Source organism: Gymnogyps californianus, chromosome 2 (genome assembly GCF_018139145.2).
Source record: "Gymnogyps californianus isolate 813 chromosome 2, ASM1813914v2, whole genome shotgun sequence".
NCBI lineage: Eukaryota > Metazoa > Chordata > Aves > Accipitriformes > Cathartidae > Gymnogyps > Gymnogyps californianus.
Window position 1 is genome coordinate 135,816,351 of NC_059472.1, and position 18,802 is coordinate 135,835,152.

At 35.9% G+C, this 18,802-nt stretch overlaps 1 protein-coding gene across 1 annotated transcript in view; it reads left to right on the top strand.

Annotated features, from left to right (window-relative positions):
* Positions 1-18,802, top strand: part of AGMO (alkylglycerol monooxygenase) — a 198,427-nt gene that overhangs the window by 97,340 nt on the left and 82,285 nt on the right. Inside the window, 7 exon segments of the mRNA XM_050890926.1 lie at positions 4,774-4,840; positions 6,409-6,474; positions 6,577-6,656; positions 7,807-7,941; positions 8,440-8,556; positions 16,636-16,718; positions 17,885-17,990. Of these exon segments, the coding sequence (XP_050746883.1) occupies positions 4,774-4,840; positions 6,409-6,474; positions 6,577-6,656; positions 7,807-7,941; positions 8,440-8,556; positions 16,636-16,718; positions 17,885-17,990 (654 nt within the window).

Below are 18,802 nucleotides of genomic sequence, written 5' to 3' on the forward strand. Positions count from 1 at the left end.
CAGAGTTAAGTAAAGATTCATGTTGTAGTGGTGACAGGAGGAGTTGTTACACAAGATGTAAAGTTTCCCTTGGATTTCATGTCACGATTTTTTCTCATTATTTAAACAAGAACTACATTGAAGTGGTGCAGGTACCAGGCAATAAAGATTTCCCTTGGTGCTGACAAACTCCGAGACCGCAAACGGAGGTGCTTACATGCCGCAAGAGATATTGCATAATGTTCTTTTCCCTTAGGCTAGGGATTGCTGTCACAAAGGAAACATCTTTATATAAGAACTACTATTATAGAAAAAAACCATTTAGTTCTCATTATAGATGAAGATTTCACTTCCAGCATGTTTTATTCAGTAATGTATGGAAACCGTTTCTAAGCACGCAGCTTTTAGCCTGCCTTATTTATTAAACTGCTCTTGGAAGTGCTTCAATTATTGTCAGTAGTTCTGCTTTATTATTTAGCGATACCCAAGTACAATGGAGGGAATACGTTGTTTGTTTAAAAAAAAAAAAGAAAGAGGAATACACGTTTTGTGGAGAGATCTGACAAAGCTTTTATAAGTGGTATACATAAGATACTTACATATCTGATTTGTGGGTAGTTTATCGAATCCTTTTGCAAGGGTTTTGGCAGGTGAAAAATTATTTTTGTGGCTATGGAATGTTAAAAAATAAACAAAGCAAACAGGAAAAGAGTTTTGCTGGAATGCTGCAGTTCATCTGTGGGTCACTGGCATGGGAGTTGAGGTGCACATGATGTGTTAATTGAGAGGGGAAAAATTGGAGACAGAAATTGATTTAGAACAGTAGGTGTCTGTATCAGGGAAACAAACACAAACGTAAGCCCCCCAGCCATATTGGTCAAAATACAGATAAAGTCATTGTTGGACAACAGTTGGGGTATTTCAGCTTTTGGGGGATTGGTAGCTATTTTTCTGTTATCGCAAAATCACTGTGAGATGATGATATAAAGAACAAGAATATTTTATATTCACAAGCAGACTCTCTTTCCTTTCAATAGTATGAAATAGGGTTTGAAGTACAGGCAATAGGGATGTTGAATAATGACATTTCCACTATTTTTTTTTAATTTTGAAACTACTTTCCAGTAAAAAGGTGTGAAACAAAACTTTCTACTGCATACAAAAATTATAGTAGCAGAAAGCTTTTTCTTTTTTTAGTGAAAAACCTGATTACAAGCCACAAAACTGAGAACTGTTCTGATGTTATTATCACGTTTATTTTGTTAATTTTTAAAAATTTTTAATTTAAAAATATTTTTTTCCTGAAATGTGAACATTGTGAAAATTCTTATTCTAAAAAGCCATTTTGAATACAAAGCTATTTTAAACTGAAAATATTTTGCTGTCTTGAATGACTGAGACCTAGCGGTGTATATGCTTTGGTGACTGCAACTGCAGCATAAGCCTGGTTACTGCTACCATGAACACTTACGAGCTCCTTTGCAATTGCCGTTCTCCAAGGAAAATGTCTGGATGCAATGAAGGCACAGAAACAAGGGTAGACTGACAGCTGAAAGGTAGATGGGTAGGTGGAGTACCTGCCACTGCCTTTCTCCAGTCTATTGCCTGTTAGACATTCTTTTGAACATGGGCTGTTGTTATGCCACATTAAATTCTGTTACGAGTCAGTTCCTACAAACTTCATTCCTTTCACTGTGATTTCAGTAAGTTCCTGTCAGCCCGACATGACAGGGTCAGAATCTTGCCTGGCAAAAATTGTCTTACTATCCTAGCCTTGACAATTTACTTTGGTGAAAGATCTGCTTGTAGGAGTTTTTCCCCTGGTAAGATGGCAACATTCAACAAAATTCAACAAAATAATTATGTTCTTTGCCATGTGGTGCTGCAGGAGCCTTCAAAATTCAACTTTCCAGAAATGATATGTTTCTGTTTGCTGGAATGTTATATGGATATATTTATGAAGTATACATTTATAAAATATTTATAAAATTTTTGGCACCAAAGTTTTCCACTGATAACGTTTTTTTCTGTTTTAGAAATGTACTAAATATATAGAAGTACACTTACTGATAGCAAAGGAATTTTCTAGAAATAGCACCCTGTACCATTTTGAATATCTGGTGAAAAAATATTTTTGATGTGTTTTAGCCAAAATGTTGATTTATGGATTGCCAATTTCAGCATGCTGGATTTTTGCTTGGTCAGGTACAGAGTTCTGTACCACCTCTGAGCTTAAAAGTCATGCAGTTATAATTGTTCTCTCAGATGATATTTCCATCAGCGTGTGGCTAGTATATCTTTGCAATGGAGGTAACCTTGGCTGAATAATGAATCGAAGTAGGCTCAGGCATCAATCACTAATGATGCTGCAGAGAAGATATTTCAGTAGATTTGTAAATGTCATCACCCAAAGAAAGACTATTTTAAAGGATGAGAGTTTTCATTTTCCAAAGAAAATGCTTTCTCTAGGGTTAGTCAGAAGTATTGATTTAAAATTTTACGTAAGTTCCTGAGGTCCTTAGGGAGTCCCAAGACACAAAGTTCTACTTTAGCATACTGATGTATTGTATGGACTTTCAAAAGGATGAATTTTAATTTTAAAATATGGATTTAATCAGCTGGATATTGAAGACTTGAAGGCATTCATTCCGAGGACATTTTATTATAATCCACCCGTAGACTAAAAGCGAAGGCTGCTATTCCTTAGTGATTCCCTGCTCTCCTAGCACAGATTTGGTTTATTTTCACAAAAATTGTTAAAATACTGAGCTAAAAATATATTAAAACCAAGTGGATCAAAGTTAGGTGTGGTCTAATAGATAAATTACTGCTCAGGTGCTGGCCTGCAGTTCAATCCAAGACATTTGACTCAGATTAAATTAATTTAGTGGTCACATGTCACATAGCTTAAAACAGCGGGATTTTCTGCTTGAGAAAGGCGGGAAATGGAGCTAGCATGAATGATGAATCATTTCTCACCTTTAGGTGGTCTTTTCAGGCTTGAACTTATTTTGAGGGAGAACTGAGAAATACAAATGGTCCTACTTATGTTGTCCTTGGCTTCTGAGTTAAACAAAACAAAACAAACTTGTCCCAGTATTCTGCTTTTCCAGTCAAGGGTGTGCAGGATTTTGAGACAGATGCTCCAAATGTTACAGTTCTTTCTATCTGAAGAATTTGCTCATTCCTATACTCCCTTAATCACAGAAACGATCTACTTAACCTCTTAAGTAGGAGTTCTTTTAGCTTTTATTAAAACCAAAAATGAACAAAAGGTATTTATTCCTTTTATTGTGATATTTGCCTGCTTCATAAAAACTTAAATACATCTGAGGAATGTCCTGTTTCTACTTTTTGAGTCCAGATCTACTTTCACTTGCACAAGTGTGAATTAAACAGAAATGGAACTGACATATTTTAGGACTTTGTTCTGTAAACCTTAAATGAAAAAAAATCCTTATATGTTTGTTTATTTAGATGAATGGGCCTGCTCTCATGAGTAATGACTGTCTGCCTCTCTAGTTAATGTGTTGTTTGCCAATATTACCTCTATTATTATATTACAGATCACCCATTTCAGCAGTATGAGTATTAAATTTAGTAATTAAGTTCTGTAAAAGACAAAGTGATAGGTTCTGGGTTTTTTTTCTTAAGGTCTAAGCATCGTTATTTAGCTGCTTCCCCACCCCACCCCCCCCTTAATTGCAAGATATTATGGTCATAATCAGACATGGTGAATAGATACCATTTTAGGATATATTTTGAACAGAAATCTTTTTTGGTCATTGAGTGATTGCATCTATTTGTGATTGATGGTTTTGTGTTTGGGATTAAGCAATGGTTGCTGTGTTTGGGTATCCACACACTTCCGTTGAGCTAACCAAAGCCCAAAATTTGAAGTTAATGCTGGCTTTCCTCTGGCTCCATAATACAGGAGAGTACCTAATTTAGCATAAACCCTGCTGATGCAAACTTAATTCATCAGCATTTTCTGACAAAGCTTGAATCATTAGAGTGAGTTTGTTGCAATCAACACTTTCTGTCATTTTTGGTCTGGTACTAAATTGATCAAGGCTGGATTTTCTGTACTGTTGAATCATCACCTTAGATTGCAGCTCCACTATGATTTATGCTGGTCTACTTTCTTTTCATGCCTCTGACTCATGCCGGTGTATTTGTGACCATATGTTGGATCAGATTTAGGAACTGATCCAGTTAAACTAATTTAGAAAAACAAAACAAAATTAGTTTTAACTTGCATCGGTTCCCTAATCAGGTTTGTTGTGTTACTGCATTTGTGCTGGGGTAAAAGAAGGATATTGATAGAAGGAACAAGCAGTCAAAGGTACTGAAGGAGGAAGGAGTACTTGTTTCTGGGTCAGTGCCAGCCATTTGCTGATGTAAAGTGTTCACGTAACTGGGATCTTAGAGTTACACTGAATCCCAAGCAGTGCCAATGGATGTGGGTAAAAAATGTGAGTGAAATGATCTGTATGGAATCATGAACTGATAATAAAAATAGGAAGAAAATATGCTGCTGGATCAAAAAGAAATTTAATTTTTAACTTGCTTTTTAATAAATTTCACTTTTTTCATGAAAATTCTTATAACAGTAATACAGTGAAATCGTTCAGGCAAAAAAATTGCATTCTTGTCTCTTTATGCAATTCTCCTTAAGATACACATCCTCTTAATGCATTTCCTCCCCCTCTTTTCCCTCCTTCTTGATTTTATACAGTATTTTCAAAGTCATTGAAACTTTTTTTTTTTTTTTTTTTTTTTTTTTTTTTTAAGGTTATCACCAACCTTGGGCCTCTGGAGTGGATTCTTAATACTCCCAGTCATCACAGAGTTCATCACGGTAAGCTAAAAGTGTAACCTCTTATTCCTTAGTGTGTTTTTTCTCATGGTCACTATTTGTATAATAATAATAATAAAGTACTAAAATTGTACTGTAAAATTAGTTTTACTGAAGGATTTTAATTTTGATCATTGCTTCAAAAATAGTCCTTGTTCAGTTAGAAATTTCACAGTTTTTTAAAAAACTTTTATATAACTTAAATTTAATTTTAAAATTTTTACATTTAGGATTAATTATTGAGCAGAAATTAAGCCTGGATGATGTGAAATAATTTGAAGACTTTGAGCAAAACAATTCAACGTTTGTAAATATGAAGAGTAATAGAAAAATCTCTCATCCTTCCCTGACTACTAAAACATCATCAACTTGTCAATCACTAACAGATGCTTTTGCATTCAAATTCAAGCACTGAATGTGTGAAAAGACATGGTTACCTTTTAGAACAAGAACTGTTAAATGTTTTAGTGGAATTTGGTTTCAGCTGTCTGAATTATTGAAAAATCTCACTTCACACAAGTGCGTGATGACTGACTTTTCATCAATATTCAGAAGCATTCAAGACCATACTGCATATGTAAATTGGATTAGTAACTCCACTGCATACTGGAAAATGTCATGAACATATCTGAGGAATAGAAGTGGATTTCATAGATACCTTTGGCTCATTCAGTGTGCAGAGATAACAAGTAAAAAAGTAATAGAGGAATGGAAGAACAAAATAATTTGAAACAGACTCAAATGCAGTTATATGTAGAGGATGTTATTAATATTTATTATATCCTCCATGTGTAAAGTGTTTATGACACTGTGTAGACTTTTTTAAAAAGACTGTGGTGCTGTAAGTGTCTAATTCTTAAAATTTGCACAAGTATTGGTAATCCTGGAGGGAGACACTCTGCTCTTATTTGCTCTGCTGTAAATCCAAACTAATCCTCTGATCCTGATCGGAGTTAAGCAGAATCACTCCAGAGCTGATCAAGTGTTGTACGGTCGCTCCAGACAATCCCCACAAATGTGAGGATATGTAATCAATGTTTCTTTGCTCATACTTTTGATAGGACAGCTTATATACAAATATATTCCCTAGAAAACAGATAGAAGGATCAGTTTTCCTCACACTGAAGTTAATAATAATGAAGGCAGGATCAGATATACGCATAGAAGACAGAGACAGCTGAAAGCCATTAATGAGATGATTGCGCGTAAATGTATTTAGCATATATTTTCTTAGGTATAAACTGGTGAAATGATTTTTTTGTTTGCTTTTTAATTTGTCTTTATAAATATATTTTGAACTGAGTTTACTCTCCAAATGAATACTTTTATTTCACAGAAATTTTGGGTATGACATGTTTGATTTGTATGTTTGAATCTGAGTAGAAAGAGAGCAATAAGTCTAGTAAGAAAAAAGAACTTTTATAGATGTATAAGGAGTGGTGAGTTAGCTACCTTTTAAAATTATTTTTAGATTATGAATTGATGCTAATGATGAAGATTTTGCTTCATAATTCAGTTGCAAGTATTCTTATGTATGCAATTACTGGTCTCATAAATGCTTTTTATTATAGGTAGAAATCCTTACTGCATTGACAAAAATTATGGCGGCACACTCATTATCTGGGACAGGATATTTGGTAAGTAAAAAAAGGTGTTTTCTCTCATGTTTAGTTAGCGTGGCAAAATTATGTATACTTTTGAATTTGATTGTTGGTTCTTTTTTTTTCTTCTTCCATCAGGAACATTTGAGGCAGAAGATGCAAAAGTTGTATATGGCTTAACACATCCAGTAAATTCATTTGATCCCATCATGCTCCAGGTGCTATAGTTTGTATCACCAATGCTGGTGTCTTTAACAGGCATTCATGTTCAAAAGAAACTCCTCTCTTAGGCACAGTTGAGGCCATCCTTGCATTGCTGCACAGTCAATTAAATTATCTGCAATTTCTTCATTATTTCATTACAAAACAATTGTTTCTACTCACTGCATTAAGGATATGCAGAGCTTGTAGTCATCATGAAAATACAATATAGTAAAATTAACTAATTACCATGGTGATATAACAGGCTTTGGACTGAATAATGTCCATTTTGCCATATGCAGAGCAATATGCAGCGAAGCACAGACAAAAATATGTATTTCGTCTGTTGTTTGTCTTCTCTAAATATTGCTATTTCATAAATAATCCCATGGTGTAATATCTTTACTATTTTTATCTCTTCTGCATGTTTGCTGTTCAAGGTACTCCAGAATGATTTGTGTTGACAGCATTATATAGCAGCCATCATGGTCTCAACAAAACCTCCAGAACAGGTTGAATAGAGTTTTTCTTAATCAAGCAAAGAAAAGAAAAAAGAAGAAAAAGTACTTAATGTGGTGCTGCTTAGATTTATTGGTCCAGGCTTCACTTAAGCTGGATAAAAATTCTCTGTAAAAACCTCAGGGACTGAGGAGTACTGAAGCCCCTGTTTGCTTTTCATGACTGTTCACCCAAGGAGGCATCTCAAAGAATGAGAAATTCTACCTGTAGAGGTCTCTGGGCTGGAAGCTGGAAGGATGGCCACAGCCTGTGCAATTACATCCATTCCAGTCAAATACTAAGTAATTTAGTTATTGAGGGTATGTCTTGTCAAGGTCCCAGTAACAAAATTCTAGTTTAAAACTACCATAAATATAGCTATACAATATACCGTTAAATACTCTGGATTGATTACAGGAGAGACAGATTTTTCTCTTGGCAGAAGTCATTGTAATCCTCACTATAAACCAAGGGCTTGATATGGCTCCTGCCTATTTCAGTTAGGTTTTCTGAGCTTCTGACTGTCTTCATCTATTCCTAGTTTAGTCTCCTTGCAGACTTTGAAAAATCATTTACTTGAGAGTTAAAAATGAATAAAATATAATAAATTAATTTTTTTATTAAATTTTATTTTACTAACAATGAAAAATTACTTGCTCTTTTTTTCAGTTACGTCCCTTGGCTCATATTTGGAACACGTTTTGGGCCACACCTGGATTCTGCAATAAGCTTTCTGTCATATTCAAAGGGCCAGGCTGGGGACCAGGCAAACCTAGACTTGGCCTTCCTGAGGAAATCCCAGTGGTAAATAGAACATGCACAGGCTTTCAGTTTTGTGTAATTTACTTGGACCTCTTAATGCTACTGGATCAATGTTAAAAACTCTACACATGCTATTTTAAATTAGCAAATTAGCAGTCATAAAGCATAGGGGAAGATGAAATGGGAACAGAAACTGAAGGAAATGAATGTTTTAGCTGTGTTTTTTTTTCTTTTTATTTGAAGGAAAAAAATATATTTTTTATTTATCTTTTCATTATTCATTTCCTAAAGAGATTTTCAAAATTGTTCTATAGAGTACGGTAATTTATCTTTTTCTTTTAGCTGTGAACATACACACGCACACACACACAGAGTCAAACTCTGTCTCACACTTAGTACATAAGTTTGATTGTAGATTATCTTTGTGCAATTATTTATGTCCCTTAATCTTTTTTGTGTTTGTAAGTATAAAGGGTACTAAGGAATAACAGGCTGGAGCAGGTCACTGTTGAAGGCTATTATCTGTTTTGCTTCATACAGATCACTGGAAAAGAAGTTCCCTTCAATCCAAGTGTACCAGCTTATCTTAATTGCTACGCAGTTGTACATTTTGCTGTAATAATGGACTTGTATACTGAACTTCTTGGTACCGTGACTGTAAGTAATTTCTATCTTTATTAAATAGCATCTCATGCTAACAGTAACATGACACACAACGTTTAAATAATAAAGCATTGAGTAGAGGCTCTACAGCCTGACTTATATCTTATTTAAACTATTACAATAATAACTAGATTCTGTAAAAGGAATCAACATAAATAGCTAAATATATAACTATATAATATTAAATATATATGTATCTCAGACTTGAAACTATGTAGGCTTTAAGATATCAGGGTTGGTCATATTGTTAGATGCCAGTAATGCCCAAGCTTTAGAAGGAAGATTGCAAAGGTCTTGCAGTGCTTGCAGGTGGGAAGCTTTGTGTCAGCATGAGTTCAGAGCTGGAGGAGCACAGACTCAGGGCAAATCCTTCTTTCAGTCTCGAACATACAACAGCATTGATAGAAATATAGCAAGGAGAGGCAAGTATTTAATACCTCATGTTTGGGCTGACGGGATCTCCCTGGTAACATGATGTGGTTCCTCCGTGGATACCTGGCAGTCTCTGAAGGTGAACTATGAGGCCATCTCCGCCTAGAAGCAGCGAGACATGAACTGCTTCCATGGCTTCACACCCTTCCAACCTCCTTTTCATTCTTCCTTCCTTGACAACTCTTTCTACTTTACTAAAGCTAAAATCTTCTAGTTATGAAGCACAATTTTAATGCATCTAATATTCCCACAAATCAGTCAAAGACCTACCGATACACCACAAAAGTCTATCAGTTTGATAAAACACCCTTTGGCCGCCGCCTTAAACCCTTTCTTGTGTTTGTGTCACTCACGTTGCCACAGGCCTGCTGTCAAAGTACCAAGGGCCCCCTGGGTTCTTCAGCCTCTGCTCACCTGTGGACCTGCCTTGTCCCGGCACGCTCACCTGGCGATCTCCAACCTTCGTCCAATGGTGGTTACTGTCCCCTGCCCACCTCGATGGACACTGCAGGACAGCACCCTTTCCGCTGGGGCCATGGCCCTGTCCACTGGCTGCCACTGGCCCCCCACCCCTTCCCCAGGGAGCATCCCCTCTCGCTGCGCCCCGATGCCTTTGCCCATGACCAACATGTCTGAATCCAGCCAAGAGGCAGATTTCTAGAAATAAGTCTCTTTTGCATATCTGACCATGGTCATGCATGAAGGATTCCAGACGATTGCAAAGCCATTTCAAAGCTGTCAAAAATCTTTTCCAAACATTGATGTTTTGGTCTTCTGACTCAGACGTTCCTCTTGCATCCCAGGGCAAGAAGGGCAGGAGAGGGACTCTGCCTGCAATAATTTCATGGGATACGTGGTAGCAGGCTTATAGCAGCTCTGCATATACTCACTGCTACAGCCCCCCTCCCTTTTTTTTTTTTTTCACGTTTTTGGTTAGATGTATTCTGAGTAGCACATCAGACCAGTAGAATGACACAATTTTTGAGAAAAGTTTAAAGAGTAAGTACTTTATGTAGCATTCCTGATATAATATAAAAACTACCTCAGGCATACTTTTCTGATTAATATTAAGTTATTCTACACATCATGTTCATCTCTATAAAGGGTCACACTGCAACTGCAGGGAATTTGGAGATTACTAAGCCATCTGAGGCTTAGTCTATTCTAAGTAATTTCTGAGGACAGGAAATTAAGCCAAAGGTAAGGATAAATATCTTCAATGTATACAAGATATACAGTATACATGATTGCCAATGTTGTTATACTGAGAAAAGCCTCCGCAAGATTTTCCAGATATGCTTCTAGATTTCTGCATACCAGAAGCAAGTCATATTTGTGTAGGGATCAAACTTTTGTTTGGTTGGTTTTTTGTTTTTTACTTTGTTGCTGTTGCTTTTAGCAGCAAGAAGTAAGGAGACTGCTCATGAGTTTTTTCCTATTTTATTCTTTTCTCTTTTTGCCTTGTTCTGGTCCTGGAAGGAAAAATGGATGGTCCAAATTATTTTCTCTGCTGATAACTGCAGCTGTTTAAGAATAAGTAATAAGGGAATTTGAAAAATGCACCCAAGCCCCAGATGATCATTAAAGTCTTGCAATCATGAAGGAAACATCCTGAAGATCCACCATTTATGAACTTATTGTAGAAAAACAACTAGAAAATTCTCTGCACAAAACTGCAGAGTAATAAGGTAGTAAGGATAAGAAGGAGAGCATGGGGGACTAGAAGCACCTCATCTCAGGACATAAACCTTTAGCGTGGGTGTAGAAAGTGCTGGTCCCAAGGCAGAGTTCCAGCATTGCTCTGCAGTGCAGTGGGGAAGCTGTCACGAGAAGGAAGCTTGTGTATGAATAACTTAACTTGGCAAAAATCTTTCTTCAATATCAGTTTTCCACTACACTGAGTTATGAAATGTCTATGGATACAACTGGAACTTTCTGTCTGGCTATGAATTATGTCATAACTGTGGCATAGCTCCATAAATGGAGAAAGCTAACTGTTTTCCTCATTTTTAGGTATAAGTTCCATTTCATAATAGCCATAAGACGCAGCACACAGCTATTACATTTCTCAAGTGATTACAGTTGCTCAGTGTTTGGTCTCACGCCCTGTAGAAGTGTTAAATTTCTCTATCCATAAAGAGCAACCATATACCTTCAGTCCGAATGACCTACATTTAACTTACGAAAAGAGCAAAACAAGAAAGAACAAATATATATTTTCCACAGGAGAAAGCATACAGTGTTTATTTTCTATATAGTGATCTGCACTATATCCAGAGAATAAAAATTACTTCTGAGCTCTGCACATCTAGATCTGATCCAAAGCTCATTGAAGAAATGGGATTTGGATCAGTCCCAGAGAGAGTGCTAGGAGTGTAAAACTGCAGTACATTCAAAGCAAAAGTCTCATAGCTCCAGAACTGCATTTATCACATAAATCAAAATGAAGTGTACCTTAAACACATTTTGCAGTGTCTTTTTTATTGTTGATAGATACTGTAACGTTTACTGTGCTTATAATGCTATGAATATGCGAGCAGTTTCAATTAGATGACAAGTAGTAAGGGATAAGATAGATCTCTTGAAAGCTGAGAACACAATTAATGTATCCATTCAGTAGGACATCACCAAGTACTGTCTGTGGAATATTGCTGAGAATTTACATTTTTTTTTTTTAGGAATTCTAAGTTAAAATAAATTCATACCAGACTAAGACACCTAACAAGACAAATTTCATAGCATTGTATTAGCATTCTTCATTTGAATGTCAAAAGTGTCCGATATATGACAGCAGGGCATCTGTTAACTTATGAAACGTGCTGACATCGTTCCTAGCAGTTCTTTTGAAACACTGCACACATCAGGATGAGAAAATACATCCGTGTTATTCTTCAAAAGGAATAAAACAATCTGAGTTCTTTGAAATATAAAAGTCAATTTGGAATATTTCAGTGTTCATCCAAATACACATTTGGAATAACATATTTCCTTCGTTTAAATGAATTATTTTTTCATTACTAAAAAAACATAGAATAATAATGCTGTAAACTTCTTCCCAAATTCTATAAAAACCGCCCCCCCCATTTTTTTAAGGCTCCAAGATATTTTTAAAGCTTTCAATGAAATCAAAATCCAACAGAAATATTTTTTTCTGTTTGATTGCCGCCAATAACCACACTGCAAAGTTGTGGCTGACTTGTAATTGGGGAACCTGCTGTGGTTCCACAGGCCTCTCTGTTTATACAAATACTCCAATATATAAATACTCATTTATTTTATATATACATCTATGCATATTACATTTAAGTGGAACGAGGATGCTAGCACTAACGAAGGTGTAAAAGGCACATTCTTTTCACACTGCAACTTGCAGTGTGTAGATTTAATATATGATGTTTAGTTTAGTGATATAACCCACTGACTATTTTGTTGATTTTGGTAGAGTAATGCCTAGAAAATGGATGCCTCAGCTGCCAGCGTCCACTTCATAGGGTGATACATGTTTGAAAGTAAATAAAAGAATCAAGGCAGCATGTAACTATACCACTGGAGCTGTAAAGAGAAAATTATGGAAGCAAACTAATAGTGCTAAAATTTATGCTACATGCTGGTTTTCTAAAAGCTGTTATTCCCAAATGGCATCATGGTGTATTTCACCGCAGATTTCTTTGTAGTCCTTGACTAGGAGCACAAATGAGGGAATGCATTTTTTTTGCTGTATGTGAATGTGGGGCGTGTATCTACAGTGAAGGATAACGTACCCTTCTACCTTCATGGTTCACAGTAAGGCTTTATGCCTCATCCTTCATCACTTCAGAAAGCTGAGGACTTGGGAAGTGGAAGGCTGCAACAGTGTACTTGGGCATTACAGTGCCATGCATTTGTGTGAATCTGATGATAGTGCCAGTTTGCAATTAACTGTGATCTGCAGGTTGTGCTTTAGAGTCCTCCAGTCCTTCGTAGTCTGGGCCACAGGTGGTATTGGACCATAAGAAGGTTTACAAATAGCTAGTATTCAAAATGTTATGGTTCAAGTAGGAAAGTGTCTGAAGAGAAATGGAAATTGGCCTGGAAAACAGAATCTGTAAAATATGATCATACCTGGCTCAAGCAGTTATTATGCCAAAGAACCTCATATAGCATTTTTAACCATTTAAAGTTAAAGGCTTGTTTGTATTTGAGTTTGATTTTCCTACGTTATAAGATTGCTTCAGTTCTTCTGATTTACTAACATACATTAAAATGTGTTTCTATTCCCATTTTTTTTCTGGAAATCCATGTTTAAAACTGAACTGCAGTTTATTAATTTCCTTTCAAGTTCTTAATCTATGCTTTTTTCTTCTGTGGTTAGATAAATGTGGAAAGTCAAATGATACTCCAGGCTCCAATTTTGCACATCTTAGAGAAAATGTTTAAGAGGAGTTTGCAGGGTCACACTCCAAATTCTTGTATTCAATCCTTTCTTTCTTTATGGAGAGAAAGCTGCAGTCTGAATTACAGTATTACAGTGTCTCTAATATCAAGCTTATCATTATTTCAAGGTCCATCAACAACAACATAATGGAACAACAACAATAAAAATTGTTATTTTTTCCTGAAAATGTTAACTTTAAAAGAGTAATTTTTAATTTTTTTTCCTACTCTTCTAGAAATGGCAGTTAAAATATATCTTTAAGCAAAGAAAAAAAAAGTTGATAGAAGTTATGAGTGAAAACATCACTAAAATAGGACCCAAAAGTGTCTGCTTTGGAGAAATGTTTCCATCATCCACTCAAATCCAACTCTTAGTGCAGGGACCAAATTTAGCCTCTAGACTTGCAGTCTAGCTAATGGCAAGAAATAGAACCATTCAGAAAGTGCTCTCTCGCCACTGATTACAGAGAAAGCTTAGGTTAATAACAGCTTTTTAGGCACATCAGTAAAGGCACTTAAAGGGAGGTAGAATGAATCAGCACCTCAGTTTTCTGAAACTGGAATCACAAGGAAACCCAGATGCCTAGGACGTGGTGACTGGCTGTCTAATGCTAGCCAGCTTGGAAACACTGGGAGAGCAGAAAAGTGTGAAATCATGCAGCTCTCTTAAATTGGAAATTGGAGACACCTTTATTCATTCATAGGAGGTACTGCTGGATCCTTTCTGAACACAAATATTAACATTTGTTGTCTCAAAACCGTTGCAGGTTCATTCGTTTTCCATAAAGTGTGATTCTAGCTCTATATTGTAATGTAGCAATTACATGACTTACAAATCCTTGAAATTTGGATTTGATGTTCAGTTCTCTTTCCTGCCTAAGGGGGATACAAAACCTTATGTTCCTTTTCTCAGAATAGTGCCCTATGACTGTGGGAACATTTTTAAGGCAGTCTGTAGAAGCTAATGCATTGCACTGGAAACACAAAGCAAAATCAGACCCACCTGGCCAGAAGGACTAGGTTTAAAAAAAGGTGTAATTCTCCAACTTAAAAGTGAGGACAGTCTCTAAGGAGGAAAGTCTTGAATTCCAGTTCTAGTTCCCTGGCAAACTCCTTTATTTGACAAGTAACAATCATTGAAAAACATATCAAAGCATTTCTAAGAAATTTATGGGTTACTTCCCTTATGCCTGTGCCAAATCATGTTTTTCTTTGCTCACTTCTTGAATTTTTGTATGACCCAGTTTCTACAGGAAGCTGAAGTGGGAGTTGAACTTACTGTGGCTAGATGAGCAGTTTAAGAACTACTCATTTTATTAAACTTAAATAGAGTCTGTGCCCGATTTTTATAAAAAAGCTCTGTCCAAAAATTTTGTCACTTCAAAACAAATCGCTTCATGTTAACAATGGAAAGTCTTTTAAACTTTGGATAGCTGTGGGATTTTCGGATTCTAGAAACTGGAGTTTTCAAAAAGAGCACCCTCAATTTAATCTTCTATTGACAAATTTTAAAACTTGTATCTGGAATTTGCAAATGTATTCCAAGTGATACAAGCCTTGATAAAGGCTTATAAGCCCATTAGAGCATTTTTTTGCTTTCTTGACTTAAGCAAGAGTCTCAACACAACTGCTATACTGAGTCCCCCCAGGGTTCATATCTAGCTCAATATCCTGTCTCCTGTGATGGCTGATAGCAGATGCCCAGGGTAAGAGTGTAAGAAAAGTATAAAGAATATCCTTTCTCAAGGTCTACATATAAGTAGATGATGGTGGTAATCATCAGTCTGAGGTTTTGTAAGTTTATCATAAGGAGGGATGGAACAGATTGGAAATGTAGCAATGCAGTAATGAGTTTGATCTATCCTGGTACAAATCTATGCAACAGAGTGGCTTGACAGGTGTCATTTGTGAGAAGTGTGTTCTGGCTTGTAAACTGGTGAGGCTGCTGCTTAGCTCGCTCATTGCTGGGATTGTGTTTTCTTTGTTCAATAACTGTTTGTTAAGGATATCTAAGTAGGTGCTTGTGATTCTTCAGTAAAACAACAGAAACCTGCCCAGCCTGAGTGTGTGGTTTGATGTGTTTTGCAAACATGGGCACTGTAAGTTCACACAGCTGTAAAACTTGAGAATATCCTCCTGTGGCCTCCCACGCTCACAGATACTTACCTTAGATCTCTTCGAGGGGTAGGGGCCACCACCGAAGGAAAGTGGGCATGTCACTGAGTGGGATTTATTGAAATCAGGGCAGACATTCATAGATTTTTATTTTTCCAGTGCCTGCAATCTTGAAGTGCAAGATGCTGTTCATAAACCTTATTGCTATTGAAGCCAGAAAGGATTCCTATAACTCAGCCAGACCCACTACTTTTGTTTTGGGTTTTTTGTTGTTTTTTAAATGAAAAAACAAAGGCTTTTCAAAACTAATATTTGAAAGGAAGTCAGGGAGGGAACAAGAAAACTGATTAAATATTTGATTTTCAAAGGCAGATGTGTAGAATACAAAAAATATTTAATAAATGAAAAGAAAAAAATCAAACCTCACAATGAAAATAATTTCTGTTTTCCTGAGTTTTGTTTATATCATTTCGATGTAAATGTTAAGGACATAAATCCTCATGCTGCTATTCATCGAAGTACTAACACACATGTTAATGTTTAAAAGTGTTTTAAGACTGATTGAAGTTAATGGTATGAGTTGAAGAATTTTGCTGAATTGGGAACCAAGTGTTGAGTTGTCATGGAGGGACAACATTAATTTTGTTTCCTCTTAAATATGGTCATATTGTCATGTTATGTGAATTCTTATTCTCACCAATGTATCATTTTTGGTATCCATTGGGATTCATAGATGACTATTGTAAAGACCTGGTAACATAAGATGAAGAAAAAGAACAGGGCTGCTGGGATTTTTATCTAGAAATAAGTTTGTTCCCTCTTGGGTAAAGGCATAAGGGAATCAAGCAACTTCAGGAAAACACATAGTGCAGAAGGGAATATCTTAAACATTGTTTTGGAAATACAGCATTCAGGAAACAACTATAAAGGTGGTCTCCAGATAAGTGTGCTATCCAGAGCAGATATTTTTGTTGTAAAATTTAAAGTAACAAATTACTTTAAAAGCAGACACTAACATCACTGAGCGAGGAAGTTGAAGCTACTGTTCTGTTAAAACTCAATTGCTCTTCAGCAAATTACTCTAAATGAATTCTTTGTCTACTTTTTAAACAGATGTTATCACAGGGAACTATTCTTCTGAGAATTGGCTTTATCATTCTGTCCCTGACCTCTTTCGGACTACTTATGGAGAACAGGTAAGATATAAAACACGCTTTTTTTTTTTTCCCTTCTCTCATTATGCATTATTTATCATTATATGAAAATCTCAAGTGTGTCAGAAATTATATTGATAAAGAAATATGGATACACTTGGACACATACGTTGCTGTCTGTTGACTAGAAAATAGTACATGACCAGCACCTAAACTCAGGAATGTTCCCATAGCAATTAGTGGCTTGCAGAAAAGTTATGGGATGGGCTAGTCATGTCACCTTCTATCTTGCATTTGTTGGGTCCACATCTCTGGGTTTGGGACACTGGCAGGCCAGTGAGACCCGCAGGCTGTCCCAAGGCTGTTCAAGCTCAGACTGCAACCATATTGTGTCAGTCCTGTGTAGCATGCCATAGGTGTTAGATACAGTGATGGTATACGAAAAGCACACAGTGTAGCTCAGAGTAGACTCAAAATCATGTGAAAGATGGTGTAGACTTAAGACTAAATTTAATCAGTATGGATTCAAATCAAATTGGATCTTGAATACACCAGCCCAGGGAGACATACACAATGGAAGTAGTCCATACGGGCACCGTGACCCTACAGAAGAGTAAATAGCAGCTACAGTTTCTCACAAAGAAACTATTTGCCCTGCCAGAACAGAAATGTGGAATAGAAGCTTCTTTTGAGATAGAGGTGACAGTTTCGCTTTGCACCTGCTGTTCATTATGTTTTCAGAAAGGAATACCTTTCACTGGTATGGACTGAACAGTTATTATTTCAGGATAGGTAAAAATCTGTCAGTATACCAGAGATGTGTATGACTTAGGGAGTTAATAATGTGAATTAGTAAAAAATTTACTAATTTACTAAAAATGGACTGATGAAAAGATTCTGAACTACTCATGTAGCAGTTTTCAGAATTTTGCTGTTGTCATTTTTTAGATCAAAAGACAATAGCTATATATACAGCTACATTTGTGTGAGCTCATATATAGTTTGTGAGTATGTGTATTCTCACCCCCAGCAAATTCAGTGTTAAAAGTCCATGTAAAGTGTATACTATAAAAACTTAACTATAAAGTTAAGAAAGATGACTTGGTGTAAGTGCAGGACATCACAGACTATTTCTACATTCTCTTTCTCACTGAAGTTAACAAAGAAGAAAAGATTGGACGTTAATCTGAATTACTTCCCATTTCTAGGCCCAAAGCAGGAATTGTGGAAATCATCCGCTGCTTAGTCTTCATAGGTGTGTACAAACTTGGCTACTTAAGGAGTCAGTTTTCTACCTTGGGCTATACATATGAGGTAAGACATTTATTTTGAAATGTCTGTGCTGATGACTCTAGATTTTTCTATCTTTTTAGAAAAAGCAGAAACACTAAACATTTATATTTTGCTTCCTTATTTTTTATTATACTATTTGAATAGTATATTGATTTATTTCTTATCTCTTTATTTCTCACTTTTTGTGATTAACTTGTACGAAAATCATTGGGTTTTGCTACAGAGATGCCAATTTCCATTGAAAAAAAGTCAGGAAAGTGTATATTTACCATTTCTTGCAAAAATAATATATTAGTGGCCATATACTTTGAAGTGAGTAATAGAAATGTGTTGCTGAATTTGAATTGATTAACTCACCTTCCATGGGACAAATCTGAAAATGCTTGGAGGCTGGAAGAGTCTTAAATATCAAATATTTTGTTCTGTACTTATACTGTACCTCAGAAACAGACTTTTAGCCATTGACAAAGAGGGTACTGGGCTAAATACACCTTTCGTCTGATTATGGTTGCTTTTGTGTTCTTAGGACTTATTTTTATCCTGTTTGTGACTTTTGCTTTTTAATCTACCTTTTTCTTTTTTCAGTACAGTTGGTATTTCATAATAACTCTTTTAATATTATCTGAATTAAATAACACTGAATCATTACTATAAATCTGATCTGAATAACATTCCCAAGCTACCTAGTGCTGGTTACCAGCAAAGACAGTTATCAGCAAGGTTATGAATGGGTTGCTAGACTAGTAGAACTGTTATCAGAAAGTTACCTTTTGGCTTAAAACCAGAAAAAATGAAATAAAACAGCAGGGATTGAGACTCAAACCAAGTTCAAA